This window comes from Colobus angolensis, unplaced genomic scaffold, assembly GCF_000951035.1.
Source record: "Colobus angolensis palliatus isolate OR3802 unplaced genomic scaffold, Cang.pa_1.0 Scaffold199, whole genome shotgun sequence".
Lineage (NCBI taxonomy): Eukaryota > Metazoa > Chordata > Mammalia > Primates > Cercopithecidae > Colobus > Colobus angolensis.
The window spans coordinates 1,551,287-1,578,220 of NW_012115143.1; the positions used below are offsets into that span (position 1 = coordinate 1,551,287).

Here is a 26,934-nt window from a genome sequence, read left to right on the forward strand (position 1 = left end):
CCTGGCCCGCCCCTGCGGCGCCTGTGCCCCGCCCCCTGACAGGCAGCAGCCAATGAACGGCACCTGCCGCCAGCCTTTAAGAACAGCTCGCACTCTCCCTGCAGCCGACGCTGCCGGCCTAACACTCCGCCGGTGTTTCCATGGAGACCGAGGCCGGGCCTGCGCGGCCTCACGGCGTTGCCATGGAGACGACTCCGGGGCTGGGGCTCCGAAGTCCCGAAGCACCGCTGGCTCAGAACCCCGCGGAGCCGCTGTTCGAGGCCGGAGCCGCGGTGGCGACTGCACGCTGGGACCTGCAGAAGCACTCTTTGCTAATTGTGATCGGCGATATCGGTACAGAGAGTCAGCTGAGGGCCGTGAGGGCCCACCTTGAACAAGGTGAGCCACTGTTCTGGCTGTGCTTCAGGCATCTCCATCCTGTGCTTCTCCGCCTTCTGCATTCAACTCCCAATGCATACGTCTGTATCTCCATCCCTAGTGTGCACTTCCTAAGATCTGCGCCCTTGTCACCTGCATCTTCCATGCCATGTGTCCCTATGCTCTCGCTCTACTAACATCTCGCTTGCCCATCCTTCCCGCACACTCCGTGGTGTTCCGCAGTCTCCCTGAGGCAGCGGAGCTCTGTGCAGCCCCTGGGGCCCCCCTGGTCACACCTTCCTCCGCAGTGTTTTGGACCAGGTGTCCTGAAAGTCCTCACCATCCCCTGGAGAATCCACGCCCCTATCTTGCTGTATCTTCTTTATGGTCCCTGAGCCAGCACGGGGAGCTTTCTGAACGCCCCGTACAAATCTCAAATCTCTGAATGCCAGCAGCCAACAACGAAGTGACCTTCGTGGCTACCAGCTCCTAAGTCCTCACCTCCCTCCCCAGTGCTGTGCCTGTGGCTGTGGTGCAGTGCTGCGGAGCCACCTGCGGGTGGAAGCAAGCTGTGGAGGGCTGGAGACAAGGAAGGGAGCATAGAAGGTGAACCTAGAATCCTACTTAGCTGTAAATGTGGGGAAGGTAGCCCTCAGTATCTGGGAATAGGCCCTTAGGTGTCACTTCCACCACAACTGGGGAACCTTACAAGAAAATTCCTACCTATAAACTCATTAATGGCTGAGTTTAGTCTAAACTCTGTCCTTCTCCCTCTGGCTCAGGCAAAGCCTAGAAAAGGTGTAAACTGGGAGAAAGATACCACTACTAGCCACCTTTCTTTGAGACATCACTGAGGCTGATCATGGCAACTGTCCATATACCCTCCGTCTCCTTACCTGTTCTATGAACTTGAAAGTGTTCCTGCAGTCTCACCACCCCACAACCCGCAACCTTATCCAGAACCCTCTTTGTTTTTCTCCCACAGGGATTCTCTCCTGGAACATTGACCTGTCATCCTTTGACTTGAACCAACAATTGAGACTCTTCATTACCCGGCATCTAGCTCACTTCTCCTCAGAGGTCAAAGGTTAGGACTAATGTTTTATTTCAGTCCTTTGGGTAAGAGCTGGTCACAGAAGAGCAGTGGTCCAGTCTCCCTGGGAGAAGTGGCCTTGCGGGATGTTTGGGTGGAGGAGAAGGGAGGAACTTTATAGAGGAGGAAAGTCATGGAATTCCATAGCTGTCCCCACATACCAAATATACTTTGCAGACATGGTTTGATAGTGGAAGGAGCCTGGAGAACATAACTGCTCCCTGAGAAGAGGATTGTTTGTGGATAGCTGTTGACATGCACTAAAGAAACGAGGGATTCCTCTTAGTGATCAATCATCTCTCATGCAAAAATTCACTCTCTTCATTTGTGTTCCCCTTTCTGCATACCCCGGTCTCCCTGCTTCCCTTTACAGACACCCCAGAATCCCCCATTCATCTTCCTAGACCCTTGCTTAGCATTTTTCTTTAGGCTGCACAGGTTTCAGGGTTTCTGGTTCCTGCTTTGGCTTAGCCAACAGATCTCCAGGGCACAACGGAATCCTGGTACTCACACGATGATGGGCACCATCAAATCCAGAGTGGAGGAAGGGGCTCCTGAATTTACTGCTACAAGAAGATCAAGTTGTACTCTGAGATTTGGCCCAAATCAAAGCTCACATAATGCAGTTTCCCATTCTACTGGGTGGGAAGACTGGGTGGGTTAGAGATTTGAGAAAATAAGATTTTAGGAACTACCATTCCATGACAGATATCTGTGAGGTGACTAAGGAAAGCTCTACATGCTATTATAAAAGAGCTAAGGCCGGGCACAGTGGCTCACGCCTGTAATCCCAATGCTTTGGGAGGCCAAGGCGGGGGGATCACCTGAGGTCGGGAGTTCGAGGCCAGCCTGACCAATGGAGAAACCCCGTCTCTACTAAAAAATACAAAATTAGCTGGGCATTTTGTATTTTTTGGTACATCCCTGTACCAATTGTGGTATATCCCTGTAATCCCAGCTACTCGGAAGGCTGAGGCAGGAGAATTGCTTGAATCTGGGAGGCGGAGGTTGCAGTGAGCCAAGATCGTACCATTGCACTCCAGCCTGGGCAACAAGAGAAAAACTCCATCTCAGAAAAAAAAAAAAGAACTAGGTATCTTGTTATGTTATTGGAAAATGTTGACACACCAATCCATGCAGCTTAATGGAATATAAAATCCATCCAGGTCAACAGTCACTGCAACTGAATGATTGAATTCATATCTTATACAGATAATTCTCAATTACCCAGTATAGTAGTGACCTTTCCTTAATTACCTCTCCTCCTTTTCCACTGCTCCTAACTGCCAAATCTTTGATCATTTCCTGATCACTGATGCTTATAGATGCTGCTAGGAAGTTGGAGAAAATAAGGCTAATATGACTAAAGCTCCATTAGCCTAGGAATATATACAGCAATTTTATATTAATATATGTGAGGCTGGCCGGGCGTGGTGGCTCAAGACTGTAATCCCAGCACTTTGGGAGGCCGAGACGGGTGGATCACGAGGTCAGGAGATCGAGACCATCCTGGCTAACACGGTGAAACCCCGTCTCTACTAAAAAATACAAAAAAAAAAAAAAACTAGCTGGGCGAGGTGGCGGGCGCCTGTGGTCCCAGCTACTCCGGAGGCTGAGGCAGGAGAATGGTGTAAACCCGGGAGGCAGAGCTTGCAGTGAGCTGAGATCCGGCCACTGCACTCCAGCCCAGGCGACAGAGCAAGACTCTATCTCAAAAAAAAAAAAAAAAAAAAATATATATATATATATATATATATATATATATGAGGCTGACATCTTCCTGATGTGACTGACTTCCTGTAAAGAAGGCTATTCACTCTTTTGAGAATGCTTCTGTTTAGAATTACTCATGTCATGGCTTCCTCCATTACCGCTGATGATGAAAATCGGCAGTTTTACCACTTAGTACTCCTAGGAGCTTTAGTGCAAGGCCAGATACAGGGATGACAGAGGATGAAATTAATGACTGAACAGAAGTTTGGGGATTATCTGCTGATGTCAATAATTCACACTGAATTCTCTAACCTTGTCCTTTTGGCTACAGAGACTTGAGAATAAGCTGTTTTCTGGAATAATGTAAGAAATGAAAATAATTTAAACCAAAGTACTTAGCCATTCTTCAGATTAAGATGCAGGGCTACTTGGGAAGACACAGGGAAATACATAGTTATTCTCAGGCACTTCTTAGAAACAAACACTGATACAGAAACACCTACTAGGCCCTTTCCATCAAAGAGTTTGGCTATGGTGTCCTCAAGGGGCTTAGGGCCATGTACTCTAGATCAGAGCTTACTTTGGCATACTGAATATTTTTAGGTTTAGACATTTTTATCATGGTCTGTCTATGTCACAGGAGAATAGTAGAGAATTTCCTGGAAAAACCCATACAGCTCAAGACAGCCACAGCCCCACCCCTGCTGGCTCCTCTTTCAGCTGTCCCCACAAACAACAGTCAGCCCAGAGCAGCTGCAGACAATGCCCCTCCCTACAGCCTTCTGTTAGTAAGGACGCAAAGGGGACCAGACAGCTGGGATGAGCTCAAGGGGATATGCTAGTGCGTTATGGCTTGACTACCCCATGGGCTGGGCCACCATTCCTATCACCTATCCTCAAGCCCTGGGCCAAAATGCTGAGAAAGCAGACAAAAATGTACCCTACAGTGACAAGGAGAGTGCAATTATTCCTAGGCACTGCACCCTCCACATTGACATACCCACACACAGAAAAGAAGGGACCCTCTGATAAAGAGTCAGTGGCCCAGCTCCTTCTAGTGGTCAAGTCTGGTAAAAGTTTTCAAAGTGATTTTTGCACCAGGTAGTCTCTCCAGTGGTGACTTTCTAACCCCTACAAAAAATCTGGATCTTCCGAGCATTCTAATACAAATTCAGAAACAATTAGGACAGTGGAAAACTGAGTTTCAATAACTTTCTGATTCTTTTACTATTGGATACCTATAGGAAATAGAAGGGGGTTCATAATTCATAACTAATATTCTAAGACTAAAAAACACAGGGCCGGGCATGGTGGCTTATGCCTGTATCCCAGCACTTTGGGAGGCTGAGGCGGGTGGATCACTTGAGGTTAGGAGTTTGAGACCAGCCTGGACAACATGGTGAAATGCTCTTTCTACTAAAAATACAAAAATTAGCCAAGGGTGGTAGCGTATACCTGTAATCCCAGCTACTTGGGAGGCTGAGGCAGGAGAATTGCTTGAACCCAGGAGACAGAGGTTGCAGTGAGCCGAGATCGTGACATTGCACTCCAGCCTGGGCAACGAGCTAGACTCCGTCTCAATAAATAAATAAATAAAAATACAGGCTGAGGGACCAATCTGGAGGCCTTGGTCTGACTCTCCATTTCCACTGATGGACTTAGGTAGTGATAGCTCTATTACTTCTACCAATACAAAAGTTATCCTGAATTAATACAGCAGCTCATTAACCCCTAGAACCGGGGTCTGCATTGCTCTCTGAAATGGGAAAGCAAGGACATGAATAGGACTTCAAGTCTCATACTGCTGGCATCTTTAGTTCTAGGTTTACCTGGGAGCTAAGAATTCTCCAGAGTTGATCTGGTCTGAGATCCTGATTTATGATTTCCTTGATCACCTAGATGACCTCTCAGAAATCTTCCACAAAAGGGAGAAAGACTTCCAGTGGCATTTGTACATTGCAGATTTGGAAGTCTAGGAATGAAGAAGCATTTTTTTTTCATCTTTTATACAAGTCAAACCTCACAGCATTATTGGAGGATGGTACTAATATTATACTCATTTCATAGTTTATGAAGCAGGCTCTGAGAGAGGTTAAGTCGCTTGTTTAGCAGCATGATTAGTAAAATGGTGGATCAGGCCTCAAATCCGGGGTTTCGTATCTTAGTTTGTATCTCAGCTCAAGCCTCTCTTTCTTCTTTGGCATCTCACCATTTCATTGCAGCAGAGCCTAGGAATACAGCAGGCGGAGAGTTGGTTGTGGTGGGTAGCTGTTCAGAGGGTGAAGGCTGAAGGAAAACTCCACTGTGAGTTGGCACCATGCCCAGGGTGTGGCCCTTGGGGGTGGCAGCTGAGAATATGGGTGGGCTCTGTATTGGTCTGGGAAATGTTATTTTGTTCGTAAACTAAATGTCTACTCAAGTTTCCCTCCTAACACACTCCAGAAAGCCCTAGAAAGCAGAGAGGAGATAGAAGGCTTGAGGTGGGAGGAAATAAGAACGATGAAGTTGCAGAAGAGGGATATTTCCCTTTTGTGATGCTCGGAACTCAGCCTGTTCCCTGTGTATCTCTGCAGATGGCCGCCCAAATGGGATTGTTGCCATTGTTACAGATTTGCATCCCCGGATCTGAGCAAGGATTGCTCCTCTTTTGTCCCCTCAACCCCCAAGAGTACTAGTGACTCAGCTCCTCCTCTCCTGTGGCTGCAATTAAGGGGGATGCTGAGAGCACAGACTATTTTGGCTTCTCTGACCTTCAAAAGTAGCTCTTGGCAGCCTGGGGCAAGGGTGGGGCTAGTGTTGGGGTGTGAGTGGGCGGCTGTGATTGTGAGGAAGGCCTTAGGAGCTGGCCAGGACTGGGGAGGGTGGATGGGAAGAGGGCAGGGAAGGACTATGTAAGAGCATGGCATCCTCAGGTTGGAAGGAAGTGCCATCGCTCTCCAGATCCTTCCTTTGAGTCCTAGAGCACTTTACTAAATCTGAGACGGAGGTAGAGACTAAGGGAAACAGGATCAACATTAGAAGGATCAAAATAATATAATACAGAGATGGCAAAGAGACAAGGAGAGAGCAGGAACCCAACTACCCTACAAAGTCATTATAGGGTTGTGTTTTTTTTTTTAATCTAAAGAGTACTTCTGTTACATTTAATAATTGGCCTACAACCTTGCTTGGGCTGGAGGCCCTGGTGATCTGTTTTGGTGCTTGTTAACTCCTTCACTCTAAGGCAGAAAGCTCCCTGTCCCTTCAGGGACTTGTCTCTTCATACCCAATGACTCAAGAATCCCAAGAATCAGTGCCTGTGTGGTTACTGTGTTATGCTGCATTCCCACAGAACTTCTTGTAGCTCTCAGGGTCCCTGTGCCCCACCCCAGCAGGCTAGGGACCATGTGTCCTCTCCAGAATTTCAAACTACCCTCTAACCCTAAAATAAGACTTATTTCTGCCCTCCTTGGTTTCTGTAGGGCTGAGGTTCAGAAGAAGGCAGCACATCTCCCCATCCCCAACCTTTCTCTTAAGCAGTTCCCCACCCCTACCCCATGATTTTGGGCCCATAGCCTTTGTCTCCTGCTCCTCCAGGGACTGAAGGTCACTCCCTGGGTCCATCTGAGGAAGAGAGGCAGCAGATGGTTTCTAAGAGAAGGGGGAGAGCCCGCGCAGCTCATGCCTCCTATAGCGTTGCTCTGTGCCCTAGCATGGGGCTTTGGTCTTTTGGCTGATGCTAAAAGAGTATTTCCTAACCAAGCAGGGTTTGGAGAGAAAGGTCCTGTGGGCCATAGGACATTGTAGAGGCTCTTTGAGCTGTTAAACAATCCCTCAGCCCCACAGAGCCAAGCAAAAGCACTAGAGCACGGATGTCGTGAAGGCAAAGAAACAGTTAAGTCTCCAGTGCCTCGTCACCGACCAGCCCCTCTTCCCCGCCCTGGCACCGCCCTCCTCATCAAGCACCCCCCCCCCACTCCCACCCCAAGGGCTGCAGACTCTTCCCTGAAGCTGCCGGCTGAGGCCGGAGCTGCCGCCTCCATGAGAGGCTTCCTCCTACACTCCAGGGTAAGAACCGAACCAAAGGGCTTGGCATCTGGGGATACACTGTGATAGGGAGGTGGGATGGGGGTCATGGAAAGGGTGCTGGTTGGTACCTAATCTGATGCGTCTGGAACTAGCCTAGTGGCAGAAGGCAGGCTGGAGAAATAGAGAGAAGATGAACATTATTGGCTGTGGGCCCAGCCTGGACCCAGAACCAGAGGCCACCAGGGGCTGTGACAGTCCACCTCTCCAGCTGGGCGGGGGTGGGAGACATCAGCCTGGGACAGCAGCAGAGGATGGTGCCACTGGCTCTGCCTGGCAGCCCAGGGTGCTGGAGGAATTTGGGGGCTATGTTTCTGGTCAGAGGCAGAAGAATCTGAGAGAAAGGAGGATGTTATGGGAATGTGCCTAATGGGAGGGCCCCTGGGTGTCAGCTGCTGGATTGCTCAGCTGCTCCTGTGCTGGGGGTGAGCAGGGCAGTGAGTTTTTGCCAAGTAAGGGAAGGTGGGGGACACTATGGAAAAGAAGGGAGGAAAGGGTCACTAAGACCTGGCTTGCGCCTCCGCACAGATCAACCGGTTTGCACTGGGCTCCCCCTACCCTATTCCCGGTGGCTAGCTTTAGACTGGGACTCTAAACCCCCCCTTTCTGGCCCTGCTGAGGCCACCCTGGAGACGGAGAACTCCCTCCCCAGTGGCTGCCTTGCATTTCCCGTCGTGTCAACCTCACAGGTTCCCAGTCTCAGCCCTACCCCCACCCCATCTCTGCTTCTCTTCCCAAGATGGGGGCTCTTGAACAGAGGATCCAGTTTCTTCTCTCTCTCTGCATCACCCCCATCCCCACCCCCCATGCAGAAGCAGCCAAGAAAATGACTTGTCATGCTGGGGTGGGGGGTGGGGGCGGAGCTGGAGCCAGAGCTCAGCGCGCACACTCACACACTGCGGCAAACTGCAGCTGCCCAAACCGGCCCCCCTCCCCTTCTGCCTCACTGCGGAGACACCTGCCCTCCTGCCTGCTCAGCCTCCGCACCGCTGCCCACCCCCTACTCCAGCACTGGCCTAGCACTGTGTGCCCCTGCCTCACAAGATGGTCCTCTCCAAAGAAAAAGGAAAAAACGAGTCAGTTCCCTTCAGTGAGAGAGCCAGGAGAGCAGAAGAAACGGCTTTCTCCTAGGCCTGAAAACCAGAGGCACAGAAAGGATATAAACCATGTAATTTCAAGTCAGAACCACTCCCAGGGATAAGGTGAGGAATAGGACCTTATGTCAGGACAGGGATTGGGATCATAGAAGTCTTGTGGTGATAAATGGGGACCGTGAGGAATGGTTGGGGGTGGGGAGTGGTAGATAGAAAGCAAATCAGTGTGTGCTATAGATATTTGTCTTTCTGACCCTCCTACCTCAAATCTGTGACCTTATTTGTGTGGAGGGAGCTCTTGCCCTTCTAAATCTGAACTACTTAAGGCTGGCAGCTTCCCGAACCTTGATATCCCTCACTTGCCCCAAGCCCTGCCCTTACCTACATCCGAGGTGGCTCTTGTCCTCTGAATTTATCTCAAATGTTCCCTCAATTCTCAAGTGTATAGAAGGGAACCCTTGAATTCCCCTTTGGCCCAACCCACCCTGTATGGGGTTTGGTCTTCCGACACCATCCATCGTTCATTTCCCCCACAGCTGCATCTGCAGCCCTGTGCTGCCAGATCTGCCTGATCCTGGCACCATGGCTCTTCCTCTTAACAAAGGCCCTGGCCCCAGGCTTCTCTTGTCCAAGCCCCAGAAAGAAGAGACAGCTGGGTCACAGAAGAGGGTCTAAGGGACAAATTATGAACCCTCCCACTAGTATCTCCCAGACAGCCCACTGCCATCTGTTGGATGCTCTGTTAGGTTAATGCCACTATGTACTGCAATTGGACAGGAGGTTGGGAGAGGAAGGGCAGGTGCAGGGGATGGCAGCATTCTTCTTCAACATCTTCTGTCTGATTTGCCACTTTCTTTCTTTGCTGAATTGCTTGGTGTTTCATGTGAGGCTGGAGAAGGGACATAGGGGATTTGGGGATGCCTTATCTACTCCATGGCCTGGGGAACACCCTGAATCTCTCCTTCCTTATTAATATGTTTCTTGTTCAAGAACTTTTCACTCCCCATGTCCGTGGTAGAGGCCCCTAGGAAAGGGGCAAAGATGAGAGAAGAAACTGTTCACAAGGAATAGGTTGTGGGGTAGTGAATCTGGCCTCTCTGAAACTTGGGACATGAAGATGAGGTAGAAGAGGGTGCTGTGAAAACTTTTGAGTGGGAACAATATGATTGTATGCATGTGTATTAGTGCAGGCTTGGCCTCTGAGGGACCAGAGGACAGAACAGGAAGTTATAGTCCTATGTCCATTCTTTGAATCATAAAACCCCAAAAGTTTACATAGGACAGGCTTCTCTGGGTCTTCTGGAACAGGAATTCTGGACTCGGATGGCAAGAAGGGTAGGGAGTCTATAGATACCACACAGAAGCTCCTATTTCCTTATTTCTAGACACTCTGCTGGCAGGAAACCCCAGGGCAGAGGCAAGCCAGGAAGGAGAAGGGGAAGTGAGGATCATCATCCCAGGGGCCCTCTTCTCCAGCTGAGCCCCCCATCCCCAGGCAGCACCAGGAGCTTAGTGCTCGAGAAGGACAAAAGCTTCTTGTCAACAGGGCAGTCTGAGACCATAGTTCCAGGCAGAGGGGTGGGGGCATAGGCAGCAGAGGGTGTGGTAGATGAAGGGAAGGAGAGGACAGCCAGTGTGGGAGAGGGGAGGTGGAAGCCCTCTAAGGGAAAGGCTGGAGGAGCCAGTTCCTAGACCTTACTCAGCAGTATCCAAGGTGACAGAGCCTAAGGATACCCAAGTTTCTCTTTCCTCTAAGCCCCATTTCCTGATAGCACATTCTTTCCTCTCCTGCACCACAATTTCTATACCTATTCTCAATATAAATTCCTACATCTCTCCCTCAGGCCAGAGGACTCTTTGCCACCAGAGTGAGATCCTAGAGACCATCATCCTGGTAAATCCCAGTGCAGACAGCATCAGCTCTGAGGTAAGGCCAGGGCCCGTGCCTTGCCAAGCAGGCCTCATGCAAGTGCTATACCCACCCTTGCCAGTGCTACCACTATTAGGCCAAGAATTCCTCTCTCTGCCATCTATGCTGATTTATTGTCCCCAGCCCACTCTGGAGGTGTTGTGAGGGACACCAGTTGGGAGCATGTTCTTGAGGTACTGAGGAGCCATTCATTGCCTTCCCCTGGATTTCCTAGATCTGTGACCACTCCCCTTCTTCCATTCCAGGTTCACCATCTTCTTAGCAGCTCATCAGCTCATAAACTACTAATCTTGAGTGGGCAAAGTGTAGAGCCCGGGGGAGACCTCGTCCTACAGAGTGGCACCTACTCCTATGAAAACTTTGCCCAGGTCCTTCACAACCCCGAGGTAAGTTCCATGCCAGAGTGTCCAGGAGAAAGGGCAGCACTAGAGCTGTGGGAGGGATCTAAGGGAAAGTCTCATGTTGCTTGACCATGGGGGTTCCTGGCAGAAAGGTAAGAGTTCACCTTGGAGAGAGGTGAAGATTAGGGTACTGAATCTGAGTCAGACCAAAACAACTCTAGTGACCTGATCGGGTTTCTATCTCCTATTCTTCTAGATCTCCCAATTGCTCAGCAATAGAGACCCTGGGATCCAGGCCTTCCTCACCGTGTCGTGCTTAGGGGAAGGTGATTGGAGCCACCTGGGATTATCCAGTTCCCAAGAGACCCTGCACCTCCGGCTAAACCCTGAGCCCACGCTGCCCACCATGGATGGCGTGGCTGAGTTCTCCGAGTATGTCTCTGAGACTGTGGACGTGCCATCCCCATTTGACCTGCTAGAGCCCCCCACGTCAGGGGGCTTTCTCAAGCTCTCCAAGCCTTGTTGCTACATCTTCCCAGGTGGTCGTGGGGACTCTGCCCTCTTTGCTGTCAATGGTTTCAACATCCTGGTGGATGGTGGCTCTGATCGCAAGTCCTGCTTTTGGAAGCTGGTGCGGCACCTGGACCGCATTGACTCGGTGCTACTCACACACATTGGGGCAGACAACCTGCCAGGCATCAATGGACTACTGCAGCGCAAAGTGGCAGAGCTAGAGGAGGAGCAGTCCCAGGGCTCTAGCAGTTACAGCGACTGGGTGAAGAACCTTATCTCCCCTGAGCTTGGAGTTGTCTTTTTCAACGTGCCTGAAAAGCTGCGGCTTCCTGATGCCTCCCGCAAAGCCAAGCGCAGCATTGAGGAGGCCTGCCTCACTCTGCAGCACTTAAACCGCCTGGGCATCCAGGCTGAGCCTCTGTATCGTGTGGTCAGCAACACCATTGAGCCACTGACCCTCTTCCACAAAATGGGTGTGGGCCGGCTGGACATGTATGTCCTCAACCCTGTCAAGGACAGCAAGGAGATGCAGTTCCTCATGCAAAAGTGGGCAGGCAATAGTAAAGCCAAGACAGGCATCGTGCTGGCCAATGGAAAGGAGGCTGAGATCTCCGTGCCCTACCTTACCTCTATCACTGCTCTGGTGGTCTGGCTACCAGCCAACCCCACTGAGAAGATTGTGCGTGTGCTTTTTCCAGGAAATGCTCCCCAAAACAAGATCTTGGAGGGCCTGGAAAAGCTTCGGCATCTGGACTTCCTGCGTTACCCTGTGGCCACGCAGAAGGACCTGGCTTCTGGGGCTGTGCCTACCAACCTTAAGCCCAGCAAAATCAAACAGCGGGCTGATAGCAAGGAGAGCCTCAAAGCCACTACCAAGACAGCCGTGAGCAAGTTGGCCAAACGGGAGGAGGTGGTGGAAGAGGGAGCCAAGGAGGCCCGCTCAGAGCTGGCCAAGGAGTTAGCCAAAACAGAGAAGAAGGCAAAAGAGTTATCTGAGAAGCCCCCAGAGAAGCCTACCAAGCCTGAGAGGGCGAGGACAGAGTCAAGTGAGGCACTGAAGGCAGAGAAGCGAAAGCTGATCAAAGACAAGGTAGGGAAAAAACACCTTAAAGAAAAGATATCAAAGCTGGAAGAAAAAAAAGATAAAGAGAAAAAAGAGATCAAAAAGGAGAGGAAAGAGCTCAAGAAGGATGAAGGAAGGAAGGAGGAGAAGAAGGATGCCAAGAAGGAAGAGAAGAGGAAAGATACCAAACCTGAGGTCAAGAAGATTTCCAAGCCAGACCTAAAGCCCTTTACTCCTGAGGTACGTAAGACCCTCTACAAAGCCAAGGCCCCTGGAAGAGTCAAAGTAGACAGGAGCCGTGCTGTCCGTGGGGAGAAGGAGCTGTCTTCCGAGCCCCGGACACCCCCAGCCCAGAAGGGGGCTGTACCACTCCCAACCATCAGTGGGCACAGGGAGCTGGTCCTGTCCTCACCAGAGGACCTCACACAGGACTTTGAGGAGATGAAGCGTGAGGAGAGGGCTTTACTGGCTGAACAAAGGGACATGGGACTAGGAGATAAGCCATTCCCTCTAGACACTGCAGAGGAGGGACCCCCAAGTACAGCTATCCAGGCAACACCACCCTCTGTTCCAGGGCTGGGACAAGAAGAACATGTGATGAAGGAGAAAGAGGTTGTCCCAGAGGTCCCTGAGGAACAAGGCAGCAAGGACAGAGGCCTAGACTCTGGGGCTGAAACAGAGGAAGAGAAAGATACCTGGGAGGAAAAGAAACAAAGGGAAGCAGAGAGGCTCCCAGACAGAACAGAAGCCAGAGAGGAAAGTGAACCTGAAGTAAAGGAGGATGTGATAGAAAAGGCTGAGTTAGAAGAAATGGAGGAGGTACACCCTTCAGATGAGGAGGAAGAGGATGCAACAAAAGCTGAGGGTTTTTACCAAAAACATATGCAGGAAGCCTTGAAGGTAACTCCAAGAAGCAGGGAGGCTTTTGGGGGTCGGGAATTGGGACTCCAGGGCAAGGCCCCTGAGAAGGAGACCTCATCATTCCTAAGCAGCCTGACCACACCTGCAGGAGCCACTGAGCATGTCTCTTACATCCAGGATGAGACAATCCCTGGCTACTCAGAGACTGAGCAGACCATCTCAGATGAGGAGATCCATGATGAGCCAGAGGAGCGCCCAGCTCCACCCAGATTTCACACAAGTACATATGACCTCCCCGGGCCTGAAGGTGCTGGCCCATTCGAAGCCAGCCAACCTGCCGATAGTGCTGTTCCTGCTACCTCTGGCAAAGTCTATGGAGCGCCAGAGACTGAACTCACCTACCCCACTAACATAGTGGCTGCCCCTTTGGCTGAAGAGGAACATGTGTCCTCAGCCACTTCAATCACTGAGTGTGACAAACTTTCTTCCTTTGCCACATCAGTGGCTGAGGACCAATCTGTGGCCTCACTTACAGCTCCCCAGACAGAGGAGACAGGCAAGAGCTCCCTGCTGCTTGACACAGTCACAAGCATCCCTTCCTCCCGTACTGAAGCTACGCAGGGCTTGGACTATGTGCCATCGGCTGGTACCATCTCACCCACCTCCTCACTGGAAGAAGACAAGGGCTTCAAATCACCACCCTGTGAGGACTTCTCTGTGACTGGGGAGTCAGAGAAGAGAGGAGAGATCATAGGGAAAGGCTTGTCTGGAGAGAGAGCTGTGGAAGAGGAAGAGGAGGAGACAGCAAATGTAGAGATGTCTGAGAAACTTTGCAGTCAATATGGAACTCCAGTGTTTAGTGCCCCTGGGCATGCCCTACATCCAGGGGAACCAGCCCTTGGAGAAGCGGAGGAGCGGTGCCTTAGCCCAGATGACAGCACAGTGAAGATGGCTTCTCCTCCACCATCTGGCCCACCCAGTGCCACCCACACACCCTTTCATCAGTCCCCAGTGGAAGAAAAGTCTGAGCCCCAAGACTTTCAGGAAGCAGACTCCTGGGGAGACACTAAGCGCACACCAGGTGTGGGCAAGGAAGATGCTGCGGAGGAGACAGTCAAGCCAGGGCCTGAAGAGGGCACACTAGAGAAGGAAGAGAAGCTTCCTCCTCCCAGGAGCCCCCAGGCCCAGGAAGCACCTGTCAGCATTGATGAGAGACTTACAGGCCGTACCATTCAACTGTTGCCGGAGCAGGATAAAGCAATAGTCTTTGAGACTATGGAGGCAGGAGAGCCCACAGGCCCAATTCTGGGAGCAGAAGCCCTTCCCGGAGGTTTGAGGACATTACCCCAAGAACCTGTCAAACCTCAGAAAGATGAGGTGCTCAGATATCCTGACAGAAGCCTCTCCCCTGACGATGCAGAATCCCTTTCTGTCCTCAGCGTGGCCTCCCCAGACACTGCCAACCAAGAGCCCACCCCCAAGTCTCCCTGTGGCCTGACAGAGCAGTACCTACACACAGACCGTTGGCCAGAGGTATCTCCAGAAGACACCCAGTCACTTTCTCTGTCAGAAGAGAGTCCCAGCAAGGAGACCTCCCTGGATGTCTCTTCTAAGCAACTCTCTCCAGAAAGCCTTGGCACCCTCCAGTTTGGGGAACTAAACCTTGGGAAGGAAGAAACGGGGCATCTGATGCAGGCCGAGGATACCTCTCACCACGCAGCTCCCATGTCTGTTCCAGAGCCCCATGCAGCCACCGTGTCACCTCCCACAGATGGGATGACTCGATACTCTGCACAGACAAACATCACAGATGAGAGCCTTGACAGGAAATCACCTGCCAGCTCATTCACTCACTCTACACCTTCAGGAAATGGGAAGTACTTACCTGGGGCGATCACAAGCCCTGGTGAACACATTCTGACACCTGAGAGCTCCTTCTCCAAGAGTCCTGAGTCTTTGCCAAGCCCTGCCTTGGAGGACATTGCCGTCGAGTCCTCCATGGAAGATAAAGTTCCAGGGTTGAAAGACAGAACCTCAGAACAGAAGAAGAAGGAACCTGAGCCAAAGGATGAAGTTTTACAGCAGAAAGACAAAACTCTGGAGCACAAGGAGGTGGTAGAGCCGAAGGATACAGCCATCTATCAGAAAGATGAGGCTCTGGATATAAAGAACGAGGCTGTGAAACAGCAGGATAAGGCTTTAGAACAAAAAGGCAGAGACTTAGAACAAAAGGACATAGCCCTGGAACAGAAGGACAAGGCCCTGGAACCAAAAGACAAAGACTTAGAAGAAAAAGACAAGGCCCTGGAACAGAAGGATAAGATCCCAGAAGAGAAAGACAAAGCCTTAGAACAAAAGGACACAGCCCTGGAACAGAAGGACAAGGCTCTGGAACCAAAAGATAAAGACTTAGAACAAAAGGACCGGGTCCTGGAAAAGAAGGATAAGATCCCAGAAGAGAAAGAAAAAACCTTAGATCAAAAAGTCAGAAGTGTTGAACATAAGGCTCCAGAGGACATGGTCACTGAAATGAAGGGCAGAGACCTAGAACAGACAGACAAAGCCCCTGAACAGAAACACCAGGCCCAGGAACAAAAGGATAAAATCTCAGAAAAGAAGGATCAGGCCTTAGAACAAAAATACTGGGCTTTGGGACAGAAGGATGAAGCCCTGGAACAAAACATTAAGGCTCTGGAAGAGAAGGACCAAACTCAGGAGCAGGAGAGCCTACTGCAGGAGGATAAAACCAGGAAACCAAAGACGCTAGAGGAAAAATCCCCAGAAAAGGTCAAGGCCATGGAAGAGAAGTTAGAAGCTCTTCTGGAGAAGACCAAAGCTCTGGGCCTGGAAGAGAGCCTAGTGCAGGAGGACAAGGCCAGAAAGCAGGAAGAGAAGTACTGGAGGGGGCAGGATGTGGTCCAGGAGTGGCGAGAAACATCTCCTACCAGAGAAGAGCCGGTTGGAGAACAGAAAGAGCTTGCCCCGGCATGGGAGGCCACATCTCCTGAGCAGGACAATAGGTACTGGAGAGGCAGAGAGGATGTGGCCTTGGAACAGGACACATACTGGAGGGAGCTAAGCTGTGAGCGGAAAGTCTGGTTCCCTCACGAGCTGGATGGTCAGGGGGCCCGCCCACGCTACCCTGAGGAACGGGAAAGCACTTTCCTAGACGAGGGCCCAGACGATGAGCAAGAAGTGCCCCCGCGGGAACACACAACCCGGAGCCCCTGGGCCTCAGACTTCAAGGATTTCCAGGAATCCTCCCCACAGAAGGGGCTGGAGGTGGAGCGCTGGCTTGCTGAATCACCAGTTGGGTTGCCACCAGAGGAAGAGGACAAACTGACCCGCTCTCCCTTTGAGATCATCTCCCCTCCGGCTTCCCCACCTGAGATGGTTGGACAAAGGGTTCCTTCAGCCCCAGGACAAGAGAGTCCTATCCCAGACCCTAAGCTCATGCCATCCATGAAAAATGAACCCACTACCCCCTCATGGCTGGCTGACATCCCACCCTGGGTGCCCAAGGACAGACCGCTCCCCCCTCCACCCCTTTCCCCAGCTCCAGGTCCCCCCACCCCTGCCCCAGAGCCCCACACTCCTGCACCCTTCTCTTGGGGCACAGCTGAGTATGACAGTGTGGTGGCTGCAGTGCAGGAGGGGGCAGCTGAGTTGGAAGGTGGGCCATACTCCCCGCTGGGGAAGGACTACCGCAAGGCTGAAGGGGAAAGGGAAAAAGAAGGTAGGGCTGAGGCTCCTGACAAAAGCTCACACAGCTCAAAGGTACCAGAGGCCAGCAAAAGCCATGCCACCACGGAGCCTGAGCAGACTGAGCCAGAGCAGAGAGAGCCCACACCCTATCCTGATGAGAGAAGCTTTCAGTATGCAGACATCTATGAGCAGATGATGCTTACTGGGCTTGGCCCTGCATGCCCCACTAGAGAGCCTCCACTTGGAGCAGCTGGGGATTGGCCCCCACGCCTCTCAACCAAGGAGGAGGCTGCCGGCCGAAACACATCTGCAGAGAAGGAGCTTTCATCTCCTGTCTCACCCAAGAGCCTCCAATCTGACACTCCAACCTTCAGCTATGCAGCCCTGGCAGGACCCACTGTACCCCCAAGGCCAGAGCCAGCGCCAAATGTGGAGCCCAGCCTCACGCCACCTGCAGTTCCCCCCCGTGCTCCTATCCTGAGCAAAGGCCCAAGCCCCCCTCTTAATGGTAACATCCTGAGCTGCAGCCCAGATAGGAGGTCCCCATCCCCCAAGGAATCAGGCCGGAGTCATTGGGATGACAGCACTAGTGACTCAGAACTGGAGAAGGGGGCTCGGGAACAGCCAGAAAAAGAGGCCCAATCCCCAAGTCCTCCTCACCCCATTCCTATGGGGCCCCCCACATTATGGCCAGAAACTGAGGCACATATTAGCCCTCCCTTGGACTCACACCTGGGGCCTGCCCGACCCAGTCTGGACTTCCCTGCTTCAGCCTTTGGCTTCTCCTCATTGCAGCCAGCTCCCCCACAGCTACCCTCTCCAGCTGAACCCCGCTCAGCACCCTGTGGTTCCCTTGCCTTCTCTGGGGACCGAGCTCTGGCTCTGGCTCCAGGACCCCCCACCAGAACCCGGCATGATGAATACCTGGAAGTGACCAAGGCCCCTAGCCTGGATTCCTCGCTGCCCCAGCTCCCATCACCCAGCTCTCCTGGTGCCCCTCTCCTCTCCAATCTGCCACGACCTGCCTCACCAGCCCTGTCTGATGGCTCCTCCTCTGAAGCTACCACACCTGTGATTTCAAGTGTGGCTGAGCGCTTCTCTCCAGGCCTTGAGGCTGCAGAACAGGAGTCTGGAGAGCTGGACCCAGGAACGGAACCAGCTGCCCACAGCCTCTGGGACCTCACTCCTCTGAGCCCAGCACCCCCAGCTTCACTGGACTTGGCCCTAGCTCCGGCTCCAAGCCTGCCTGGAGACATGGGTGATGGCACCCTGCCGTGCCACCTGGAGTGCTCAGGGGCAGCCATGGAGAAGCCAAGCCCCTTCCAGGGTTCCTCTGATGACTGTGCAGCCAATGGCCCAACTGAAACCAGCCCTAACCCCCCAGGCCCTGCCCCAGCCAAGGCTGAAAACGAAGAGGCTGCGGCTTGTCCTGCCTGGGAACGTGGGGCCTGGCCTGAAGGAGCTGAGAGGAGCTCCCGGCCTGACACATTGCTCTCCCCTGAGCAGCCACTGTGTCCTGCAGGGGGCTCCGGGGGCCCACCCAGCAGTGCCTCTCCTGAGGTCGAAGCTGGGCCCCAGGGATGTGACACTGAGCCCCGGCCGCATCGTGGGGAGCTCTCCCCATCCTTCCTGAACCCACCTCTGCCCCCATCCACAGATGATAGCGACCTCTCAACTGAGGAAGCTCGACTAGTAGGAAGAGGGGGGCGGCGTCGGGCAGGAGGGCCAGGGACCACTGGGGGCCCATGCCCTGTGACTGATGAGACACCCCCCACATCAGCCAGTGACTCAGGCTCCTCACAGTCAGATTCTGATGTCCCGCCAGAAACTGAGGAGTGCCCATCCATCACAGCCGAGGCAGCCCTCGACTCAGATGAAGACGGGGACTTCCTGCCTGTGGACAAAGCTGGGGGTGTCAGTGGTACTCACCACCCCAGGCCTGGCCACGACCCACCCCCTCTCCCACAGCCAGACCCCCGCCCATCCCCTCCCCGCCCTGATGTGTGCATGGCTGACCCCGAGGGGCTCAGCTCAGAGTCTGGGAGAGTAGAGAGGCTACGGGAGAAGGAGAAGGTTCAGGGGCGAGTAGGGCGCAGGGCCCCAGGCAAGGCCAAGCCAGCGTCCCCTGCACGTCGTCTGGATCTTCGGGGAAAACGCTCACCCACCCCTGGTAAAGGGCCTGCAGATCGAGCATCCCGGGCCCCACCCCGACCACGCAGCACTACAAGCCAGGTCGCCCCGGCAGAGGAAAAGGATGGACACAGCCCCATGTCCAAAGGCCTAGTCAATGGACTCAAGGCAGGACCGAGTACGTATATCATGAAACGTGGCAGAGAGTGCGGGTTAGGGCTGGGTGTGGGCTGGTCAGACTCCAGGAATGGGAAAGAGGGGAAGGTTGCCAAAAGGGTTCCACTTTTCCTCTACAATGAATCCTGGCTTGTCTCTACAGTGGCCTTGAGTTCCAAGGGCGGCTCTGGTGCCCCTGTATATGTGGATCTCGCCTACATCCCGAATCACTGCAGTGGCAAGACTGCCGACCTGGACTTCTTCCGCCGAGTGCGTGCATCCTACTATGTGGTCAGTGGGAATGACCCCGCCAATGGAGAGCCAAGCCGGGCTGTGCTGGATGCCCTGCTGGAGGGCAAGGCCCAGTGGGGGGAGAATCTTCAGGTGAGTAGCAAAGGACACCAAGGAAGTAGTCTGGTCAAAGCTCACTCAGAGGCAATAGTGGAACACAGTCCCTATTTATTAAAGGATGGGCCTTTTCTAAGGGCAGCAGGGCTGCTTCTGAGACCATCAGGTGCCCCTTCCCCCTCACCTACCTTCCCTTCATGTTCTCACATCAGGCATGTCTTATCTCCCTCCTAGGTGACTCTGATCCCTACTCATGACACGGAGGTGACTCGTGAGTGGTACCAACAAACTCATGAGCAGCAGCAGCAACTGAACGTCCTGGTCCTGGCTAGCAGCAGCACCGTGGTCATGCAGGATGAGTCCTTCCCTGCCTGCAAGATTGAGTTCTGAAAGAGCCGCCCTCCCTTCCCCAAGGATCCACTCCCCCAGCTCCTTTAGAGAATGGCTACTGCTGAGTCCTTTGGGGTTGAGGGAGATGGGAGCTAGGGGGAGGGGAGGGAGATGTCTTGTTGTGGGGACTTGGGCTGGGCTAAGTGGGAGGGGTTGTCCCTCCCCGTCATCCATTCCTGAGAGGGGTCTCAAACCAAAGTTAACAGGGGGAGGATGGGGAGGGGAAAAATTAGAATAAGATAGCATCTGATACCTGAGAACCCTCTCCTAGCACTGTCAAATGCTGGTATTGAATGGGGACAGAGGATGGGTCTCAGAGAGCAACCTCCTCCCTCGTAGAGGGAGATTATATCCTCAACTCCAGGGACCTCTTTATCTCAATCTATTTATTTGGCGTCCCGGGAAGGATTTCCAATAGTAATTTATGTGACCTGGGGGCAGGATACTGTCAGTGAGGTGCCCAGAGCTGCATCCTTTTCTCCATTTCCCATCCCCCATCTCCTCACCCACCAGTGTCTGAATTCTAGCAGGGGCCTGGGGGTATCCCACTGCTACACTGTTCTACTGCTTCCCTCAGTATCTGAATGTCTCAATTTAAAACTTGAAGCTCTTTAGACCAACAGACTGGTGAAAGGAGAAAGGAGCTTATCCCCCAGCCCCTGCTTTATACCATTCACATCGCAGGGCTGTGTCCAGACAGCACAAAAGGGCAAGGAGAGCCCAAGCCCCAATGCCAGAATTCTTCCAAACTCCCTGACTCTTTGAAGTTTTTACTCACCCCATTTCAATTATCCTGATCCCTTCTCATCCCCTGCTTGGCTTCTGTGCATGTGGTCATCTGCTGTGGCCTGGTATGTAATGGGTTAAAAATAAGCCACTGCCTGACATCCCAACATTTGACACCCCAGCAATGTGTGACTCCCCCAACATTCCACTATGCCATCCTGCAGCTGAAATGGGAACACTGGCTGCCTCTCCAAACCTGCTCTTGGACAGAGGATCTGAGAGGTGGAGGCCAGGCCAGAGGACTGAGGGAAAATGAGAGGGAGGAAGGAAAAAGGGAGAAGAAGCTGAGCCATAGCTTAACTCCTACAGAGTGAAATGAAAACGGGCTGAAAATACCACCCCAGGAGAGGACCTCACCCCAAGCAAGCCAGTGAGCAGCCCTGCCAGACTACTGCCAGACTGAGAAACCCAGAAGCTGGCAGTCATGTGGGCTTACCTTCTCTGCCAAACGACTGGGAAACCAAAATGAGCCCACCTTGTGTTCTTCCTAGCTCCACCCTCCCCGTGCTGCTGTGCTCTGCTCCTCCCCACACTTCCCTGCTATAGTTCCCAGCTGCTGTAACGGAGCCACCTCCAACTCTAACAATAAACCCAGTTCATTGCAGATGATGTAGTGCCGCTTAGGCTTTTTCTGACTCCATACATGCTTAGTTACTGGGCCCCGGTTTCCACCTCTCTGCTTCAACCAGTCTTGAATTTATCTTGAAAGACTCCAATGCTTTTGATTACTAGAAACACTTGTGCCTGAGTATGGAGAATAGGAGCCTAGGGTGGGTACATACGTCTGGTTTGGGGGAAGGGAAGAGGGGCAGGGGGCCTCCTGGGGAGGGGATATGCATTCCATGGGGTCAAGAGTTAAGGACTAAATAACCTGGACAGCCTCTTGGGCTAAAGAGGTAAGAAGCTGAAGGATCCTAAGAGATCCAGAGCCTAATGAGGTTGGAAACGACTCCCCTTGTGCAGTCAGGATTTCCGTGGAGTAAAATGGTCGACGTTTCTCCTGCATGGAAACCCTTTCTAGTCCTAAGTATGTCAGAAGTGGCCAGGCTGAATGTGTATATTTGGGGAGGGGCATATTCTAGCCCTCCCACTGTTCTGGGCTCTCTCATGGTAAAGATGTCAAGGGAGCAGAGAAAGGGCATAACCCCTTTATATAAACTCCTGACACTCCAGAGTGAAAAATTAACAGGATGATTCTAAGAACTCGGTGAGAAGGCATGTACCCTCTGGCACTTCACAGAGAGGGAAACTCTTTCTGGTCCCCCATCCAACACTCTACTTACTCAATAAAGACCTTTTGGGGACCAGGCATGGTGGCTCACACCTGTAATCCCAGCACTTTGGGAGGCCAAGGCAGGCAGATCATCTGAGGTCAGGAGTTCGAGACCAGCCTGGCCAACAGGGCGAAACGCTGTCTCTACTAAAAATACAAAAAAATTAACTGGGTGTGGTGACAGGCACCTGTAATCCTAGCTACTCAAGAGGCTAAGGCAGGAGAATCACTTGAACCCAGGAGGCGGCAGTTGCAGTGAGCTGAGATCGCGCCACTGCACTCCAGCCTGGGCGAAAGAGCGAGACTCTGTCTCAAAAAAGAAAAAAAAAAAACCTTTGAGATAGTGGGTTAACTGCTATAGGCAGTTAACTGCCTATAGGCACTCTTGGGATGCCTGATCTCTATTGTTGTTGTTGTTGTTGTTGTTGTTGTTGTTGTTTTGAGACAGAGTCTCACTCTGTCACCAGGCTGGAGTGCAGTGGTGCGATCTCGGCTCATTGCAACCTCCATCTCCTGGATTCAAGCAATTCCCCTGCCTCAGCCTCCCGAGTAGCTGGGATTACAGGCATGTGCCACCATGCCCGGCTAATTTTTATATGTTTAGTAGAGATGGAGTTTCACCATGTTGGCCAAGCTGCTCGAATTCTTGACCTCGTGATACACCCACCTTGGCCTCCCAAAGTGCTGGAATTACAGGTGTGAGCCACCGTGCCCAGCTGATCTCTATATTTTTATAGTCTATTTTTGGATGCCTGATCTCTGTATTTTTACAGCCCATTCCTGCTCAAGTATAATGGCTTTTGACTGATTCAGATCAGTTATAGACATAATTGACTCACATGACTCACAGTCACATATATATATATATATCTCTCTTTTTTTTTTTTTTTTTTTGAGACGGAGTCTTGCTTTGTTGCCCAGGTTGGAGTGCATTTTTGTGATTTCAGCTCACTGCAACCTCTGCCTCCAGGGTTCAAGTGATTCTCCTGCCTCAGCCTCCCGAATAGCTGGGATTACAGGTGTCCACCACCATGCCTGGCTAATTTTTGTATTTTTAGTAGAGAAAAGGTTTCACCATGTTGGCCAGGTTGGTCTCCAACTCCTGACCTTACATGATCTGCCCGCCTTGGTCTCCCAAAGTGCTGGGATTACAGATACAAGCCACTGTGCCCAGCCCATATTCATTCTTGAATTCACAAGGACATCACCATCATCCATCATCATCATTCTCATTATTTCATATTTATTGAGCACTCATAATGTTCCGGCCCCTGACTCCAGTGACCGTATTACCCCTCCTACCCACTCCCATTCCCATCCCTGGATCTTTGGAAAAAGCTTCATAATCATATCTGGCCGTCAGATACAATGATATAAGGACAAATTTCTTGGGGACCCTGGAGTGTTTGGTCTTTGGCCAGTCTGTCCCTGGCACAACTACAGAAATATATATATATATATACACACACACACACACACACACATCTATATGTGTATATATATATTTATATTTATTTATTAAACCTTTGCTTGTATCCGTACAATACTGATCTCTGCTCATTGCTTAAAATAGAACCTGATTATCTCTACTACTACAGCATCTCCTAAGCCAAACAGCCCACCACAGAGGGAGGCCCAGTTTACAGACTGGCTAAGAATCCTCTAGAGCATTTTAAGTAGTTGCTTTGAATTTTGTACAGCAGTCTAATACCTACTTTTCCCTAGAGCTATTGCCCAGAGGAACAGGACTGAGACAGAAGGGGCACTTGGGGATGATATGGAAAGATCTATAAGGCAAGTCTAAAGATTTAGTGGCCATGACAGATGTTTGGGGAGGGGACTTTATTTTCCAGACATTTCAGATAGCCATCCCGGGCTCATCTGAGGAGTGCTGGCAAAGACAAGAGTCCCCCAAATGCACATATGGTCTAAGCATACCTTGAGAAGTCGTGAATATTTCCCCAGAAAAGTGAAGACCCTAGAGTCCCCTCTTTTGCATTTGCTGTCCCCAGATGGTGTCTTCAGCAGTGAAGCAGCATTTTCTTTAACAATCTATGATTTCCTAGGATGCTCAGAGAAGGCTGGGTAATGACAGATCAACCCACCCCAAGGAAATCCTATTCAAGTCTAATGGTTAGGTGAAGAGCCAATGGCTTCTTTGAACCTAAAACTGGCTCCTCCTTAAGCACAGCTCTGGCACGGGTATGCTTCACACCAAGAGAACTACTTCCCCAGACACCGCTGGTGAGAGCTGGCCACTGAGTTAGTCAACAGAAAAGGTTGCTGGCTCAAATGGCTGGTATAGTGTGACACCACTAATGAGAAAATTAATCACATGTTGCTGGTGGAAGGGGTGAGTGCTGGTCATGGGCTAGAGACTGACTCTGAGGGTTTGGATCACCAGATAGATGCTGGGCTTGAGGAATATCCTCTCCAGGCAGCTGATGGATCACCTCAGGGACCACCCAGGACTTCTAATTTATCTCCTCAGGGACCTCCTGGGCCTGCAGATCAATCTCCTCAGGGAACTCTTGGGATGGTTTATCAATCTCAGGGATGCCCTGAGATAACAGACTGATCGCAGAAGGCTCCTGGGCCAGCCTGCCAACCTCCACAGAGAACAACCTCCACTCCTGGTATGGCTGGCTGACCTCCTCAGGGATCTCTTCAGCTGGGCTGCCAACTTCTACAGGGGTTTCCTGGACCAAGCCACCAACCCCTACATGGAACCTATGGACCAGCTTGCCAGCCTCCACAGAGACCCCCTGGCACGGCTGGCTGACCTCCTCGGGGTTCTCCAGACATAGCTGGCAAACTTCCTCAGAGACTTTCTGGCACAGTTGGCTGGCCTTCTGGCATGGCTGGCTGATCTGAGGGACCTCCTGGCATGTGTGGTTCCCATTGTCATGGTTCTCCTGGCATTGCTGGCTGATGTCAGGGACCTCCTGACATGGCTGGCTGAGCGCCTCAGAAATGTCCTGGCATGACTGGCTGATGTCAGGGACCTCCTGACATGGCTGGCTGACCTCCTCAGCCACCTCCTCGTATGGCTGGCTGGTTTCCACAGGTGGCACCTGTGGGGACTGATTTGGTTCAAAAAGCTCTTGTTTCCCTTCTATGGAGAGCTCTTGTGCTCCATTCCCAGGGGTCTCCTGGAGCAGCCCAAGGCATTGATGTTCTTCAGTCACATGTGAATTTAGGGAGGGTTGATCACTGAAGCCAAATTGGGAGTTACCATCTACTGTAGTAGGGGAAGAAGGACCAGCACTGGACACAGTGCTAGAAGGGCCACTGCTGTCTGTAAAGCAAAGTCAAGAGATCAAGTCAGAGAAGCTGGAAGAGTAGGCTCTACCCTGTGCAGATAGTTCAAATGCTAGAATGGTTGGCCTGTGCTACTTATGTCTTGAGGGAAGAGTGTCTGAATTCTTCCTAAGTTAAGCAGAGACTCCTAAGTTTGCTTAGCTCAAGAACTCTCACCCTGGCCTAAGGTATACTTTGAGAGTAACAATAAGGTACATATAAGACTTCAGGAGAGAGTGCTAAGACCCACTTCATCTGGTTCTTTCACAAATACACTCCCATCAGAATTCCAAGTTCCTAAGGCCTCTCATTCCTACTTTGGAAGTATATGAATACTTTAGCCCAGTGGTTCATAATCAAAATCATGAAAAAATTTTTTTAAATACTAATTTCCAGTTTTCAACTCCAGAGATTCTAATTCTATAGGTTTAGTGTAAAGGTGTAGCTTGGAGGAGGGAGGAGGATGAAGGCAATATAATTTTGTTGGAACACTCCCAGTTGATTCTGATGTACACTTTCTGTTAAGAATCATTCTTTAAAGCAATCAATGTATTTCTGGGGCAGAGGTAATCATTATTTATAGCCCAAATGATAAGTTGGCAGGAGAATGTAGAAAAACCATGTAAATCAGAACAATAGGAAAGCAAATGGTTTACCTGGCTGGGTGCGGTGGCTCACACCTGTAATCCTAGCACTTTGGGAGGCCAAGGCAGGCAGATCACTTGAGGTCAGGAGTTCGAAACCAGCCTGGCCAACATGGCGAAACCTTGTCTCTACTAAAAATACAAAAATTAGCCAGGCATAGTGGCGGCTGCCTGTAATCCCAGCTACTCAGGAGGCTGAGGCAGGTGAATCACTTGAACCCCAGAGGTGGAGGTTTCAGTGAGCTGAAATCATGCCACTGTGCTCCAGCCTGGGTGATAAAGCAAGACTCCATCTCAGAAAAAGAAAAAAAGAAAATGGTTTACCCAAAAATGGAAGATGGCCATGGAATTTCTACATGGCAGTTCTTAACCTTTCTAGGGGTCAGTGGCCCCTTTGAGGTGCTAATGAAAGTCTAGGAAAAATGTATATAAGAATATTCACATTAATCTTTACATGTGATTCCTGAAGCTCATAGACTCTACCCTGAAACCACATCTGTGGATCCAGGGTTAAGACTCTTGTAAGTCTTGGGACATACAATGAATGTCACAGGCTTGTGCAAATTATATACACAGAAAACATTAAAAAACTGATTTCCTAGATCCTGACAGTAGTGTAATAAAGACCTCAGAGTCTTCAATTACACTGTGGGATGATTCCTACTCCATCCGCTACTGCTTCATTGACCTCTACTATGGGACTAACCTACTTCTCCCTTGGTAAATATCATTTTTATTGATAATATTATAATGATATATTAAAGCACTATGGTATCAATAATGACAGATTCTGAGAAAAGGGGACATCGGGACATATTGCCATTGAAGAAAACCTCGAAAAGTTGGTAAACCTGAGCCTACAAAGGCTCAATCCATCACTGAGTTGAAGGTATGCTAGTTATCTCTCTTCTGTAAAGAATCAAAGGAGGGGCCGGGCGCAGTGGCTCATCCCTGTAATCCCAGCACTTTGAGAGGCCAATGCAGGCAGATCACAAGGTCAGGAGTTCGAGACCAGCCTGACCAACATAGTAAAACTCCGTCTCTACTAAAACTACACACACACACACACACACACAAAAAAAAAAAAAAAAAAAAAAAAAAACATTAGCCAGGCGTGGTGGCACATGCCTGTAATCCCAGCTACTCAGGAGGCTGAGGCAGGAGAATCACTT

General features: G+C 51.2%; 2 protein-coding genes across 3 annotated transcripts in view; one reads left to right on the forward strand and one right to left on the reverse strand.

The window, feature by feature from the left end:
- Positions 1-132: 132 nt before the first annotated feature.
- On the forward strand, positions 133-21,158 carry MAP1A (microtubule-associated protein 1A). 2 transcript variants are annotated; one of them, XM_011941145.1, is made up of 7 exons: positions 133-378; positions 1,343-1,444; positions 10,167-10,249; positions 10,498-10,638; positions 10,850-19,043; positions 19,185-19,405; positions 19,604-21,158. In XM_011941145.1, the coding sequence occupies exons 1-7, from the start codon at positions 141-143 to the stop codon at positions 19,757-19,759; spliced, it is 9,135 nt and encodes a 3,044-aa protein (XP_011796535.1). In that variant the 5' UTR covers positions 133-140; the 3' UTR covers positions 19,760-21,158. The 2 variants fall into 2 exon arrangements, with proteins under 2 accessions (XP_011796535.1, XP_011796536.1); XM_011941146.1 differs by lacking the exons at positions 133-378; positions 1,343-1,444 and adding an exon at positions 7,115-7,210.
- A 2,619-nt stretch (positions 21,159-23,777) lies between these two features.
- Positions 23,778-26,934, reverse strand: part of PPIP5K1 (diphosphoinositol pentakisphosphate kinase 1) — a 60,576-nt gene continuing 57,419 nt past the window's right edge. The window contains 1 exon segment of the mRNA XM_011941147.1: positions 23,778-25,116. Within this exon segment, the coding sequence (XP_011796537.1) occupies positions 24,293-25,116 (824 nt within the window). The 3' untranslated portion in view covers positions 23,778-24,292.

Coding starts and splice junctions, on each gene's coding strand:
- MAP1A (XM_011941145.1), top strand. CDS start 141: ATGGAGACCGAGGCCGGGCCTGCGCGGCCTCACGGCGTTGCCATGGAG. Junction 1,445..10,166: donor CTTCTCCTCAGAGGTCAAAG/GTTAGGACTAAT, acceptor TCTCTCCCTCAG/GCCAGAGGACTCTTTGCCAC. Junction 19,406..19,603: donor AGTGGGGGGAGAATCTTCAG/GTGAGTAGCAAA, acceptor TCTCCCTCCTAG/GTGACTCTGATCCCTACTCA.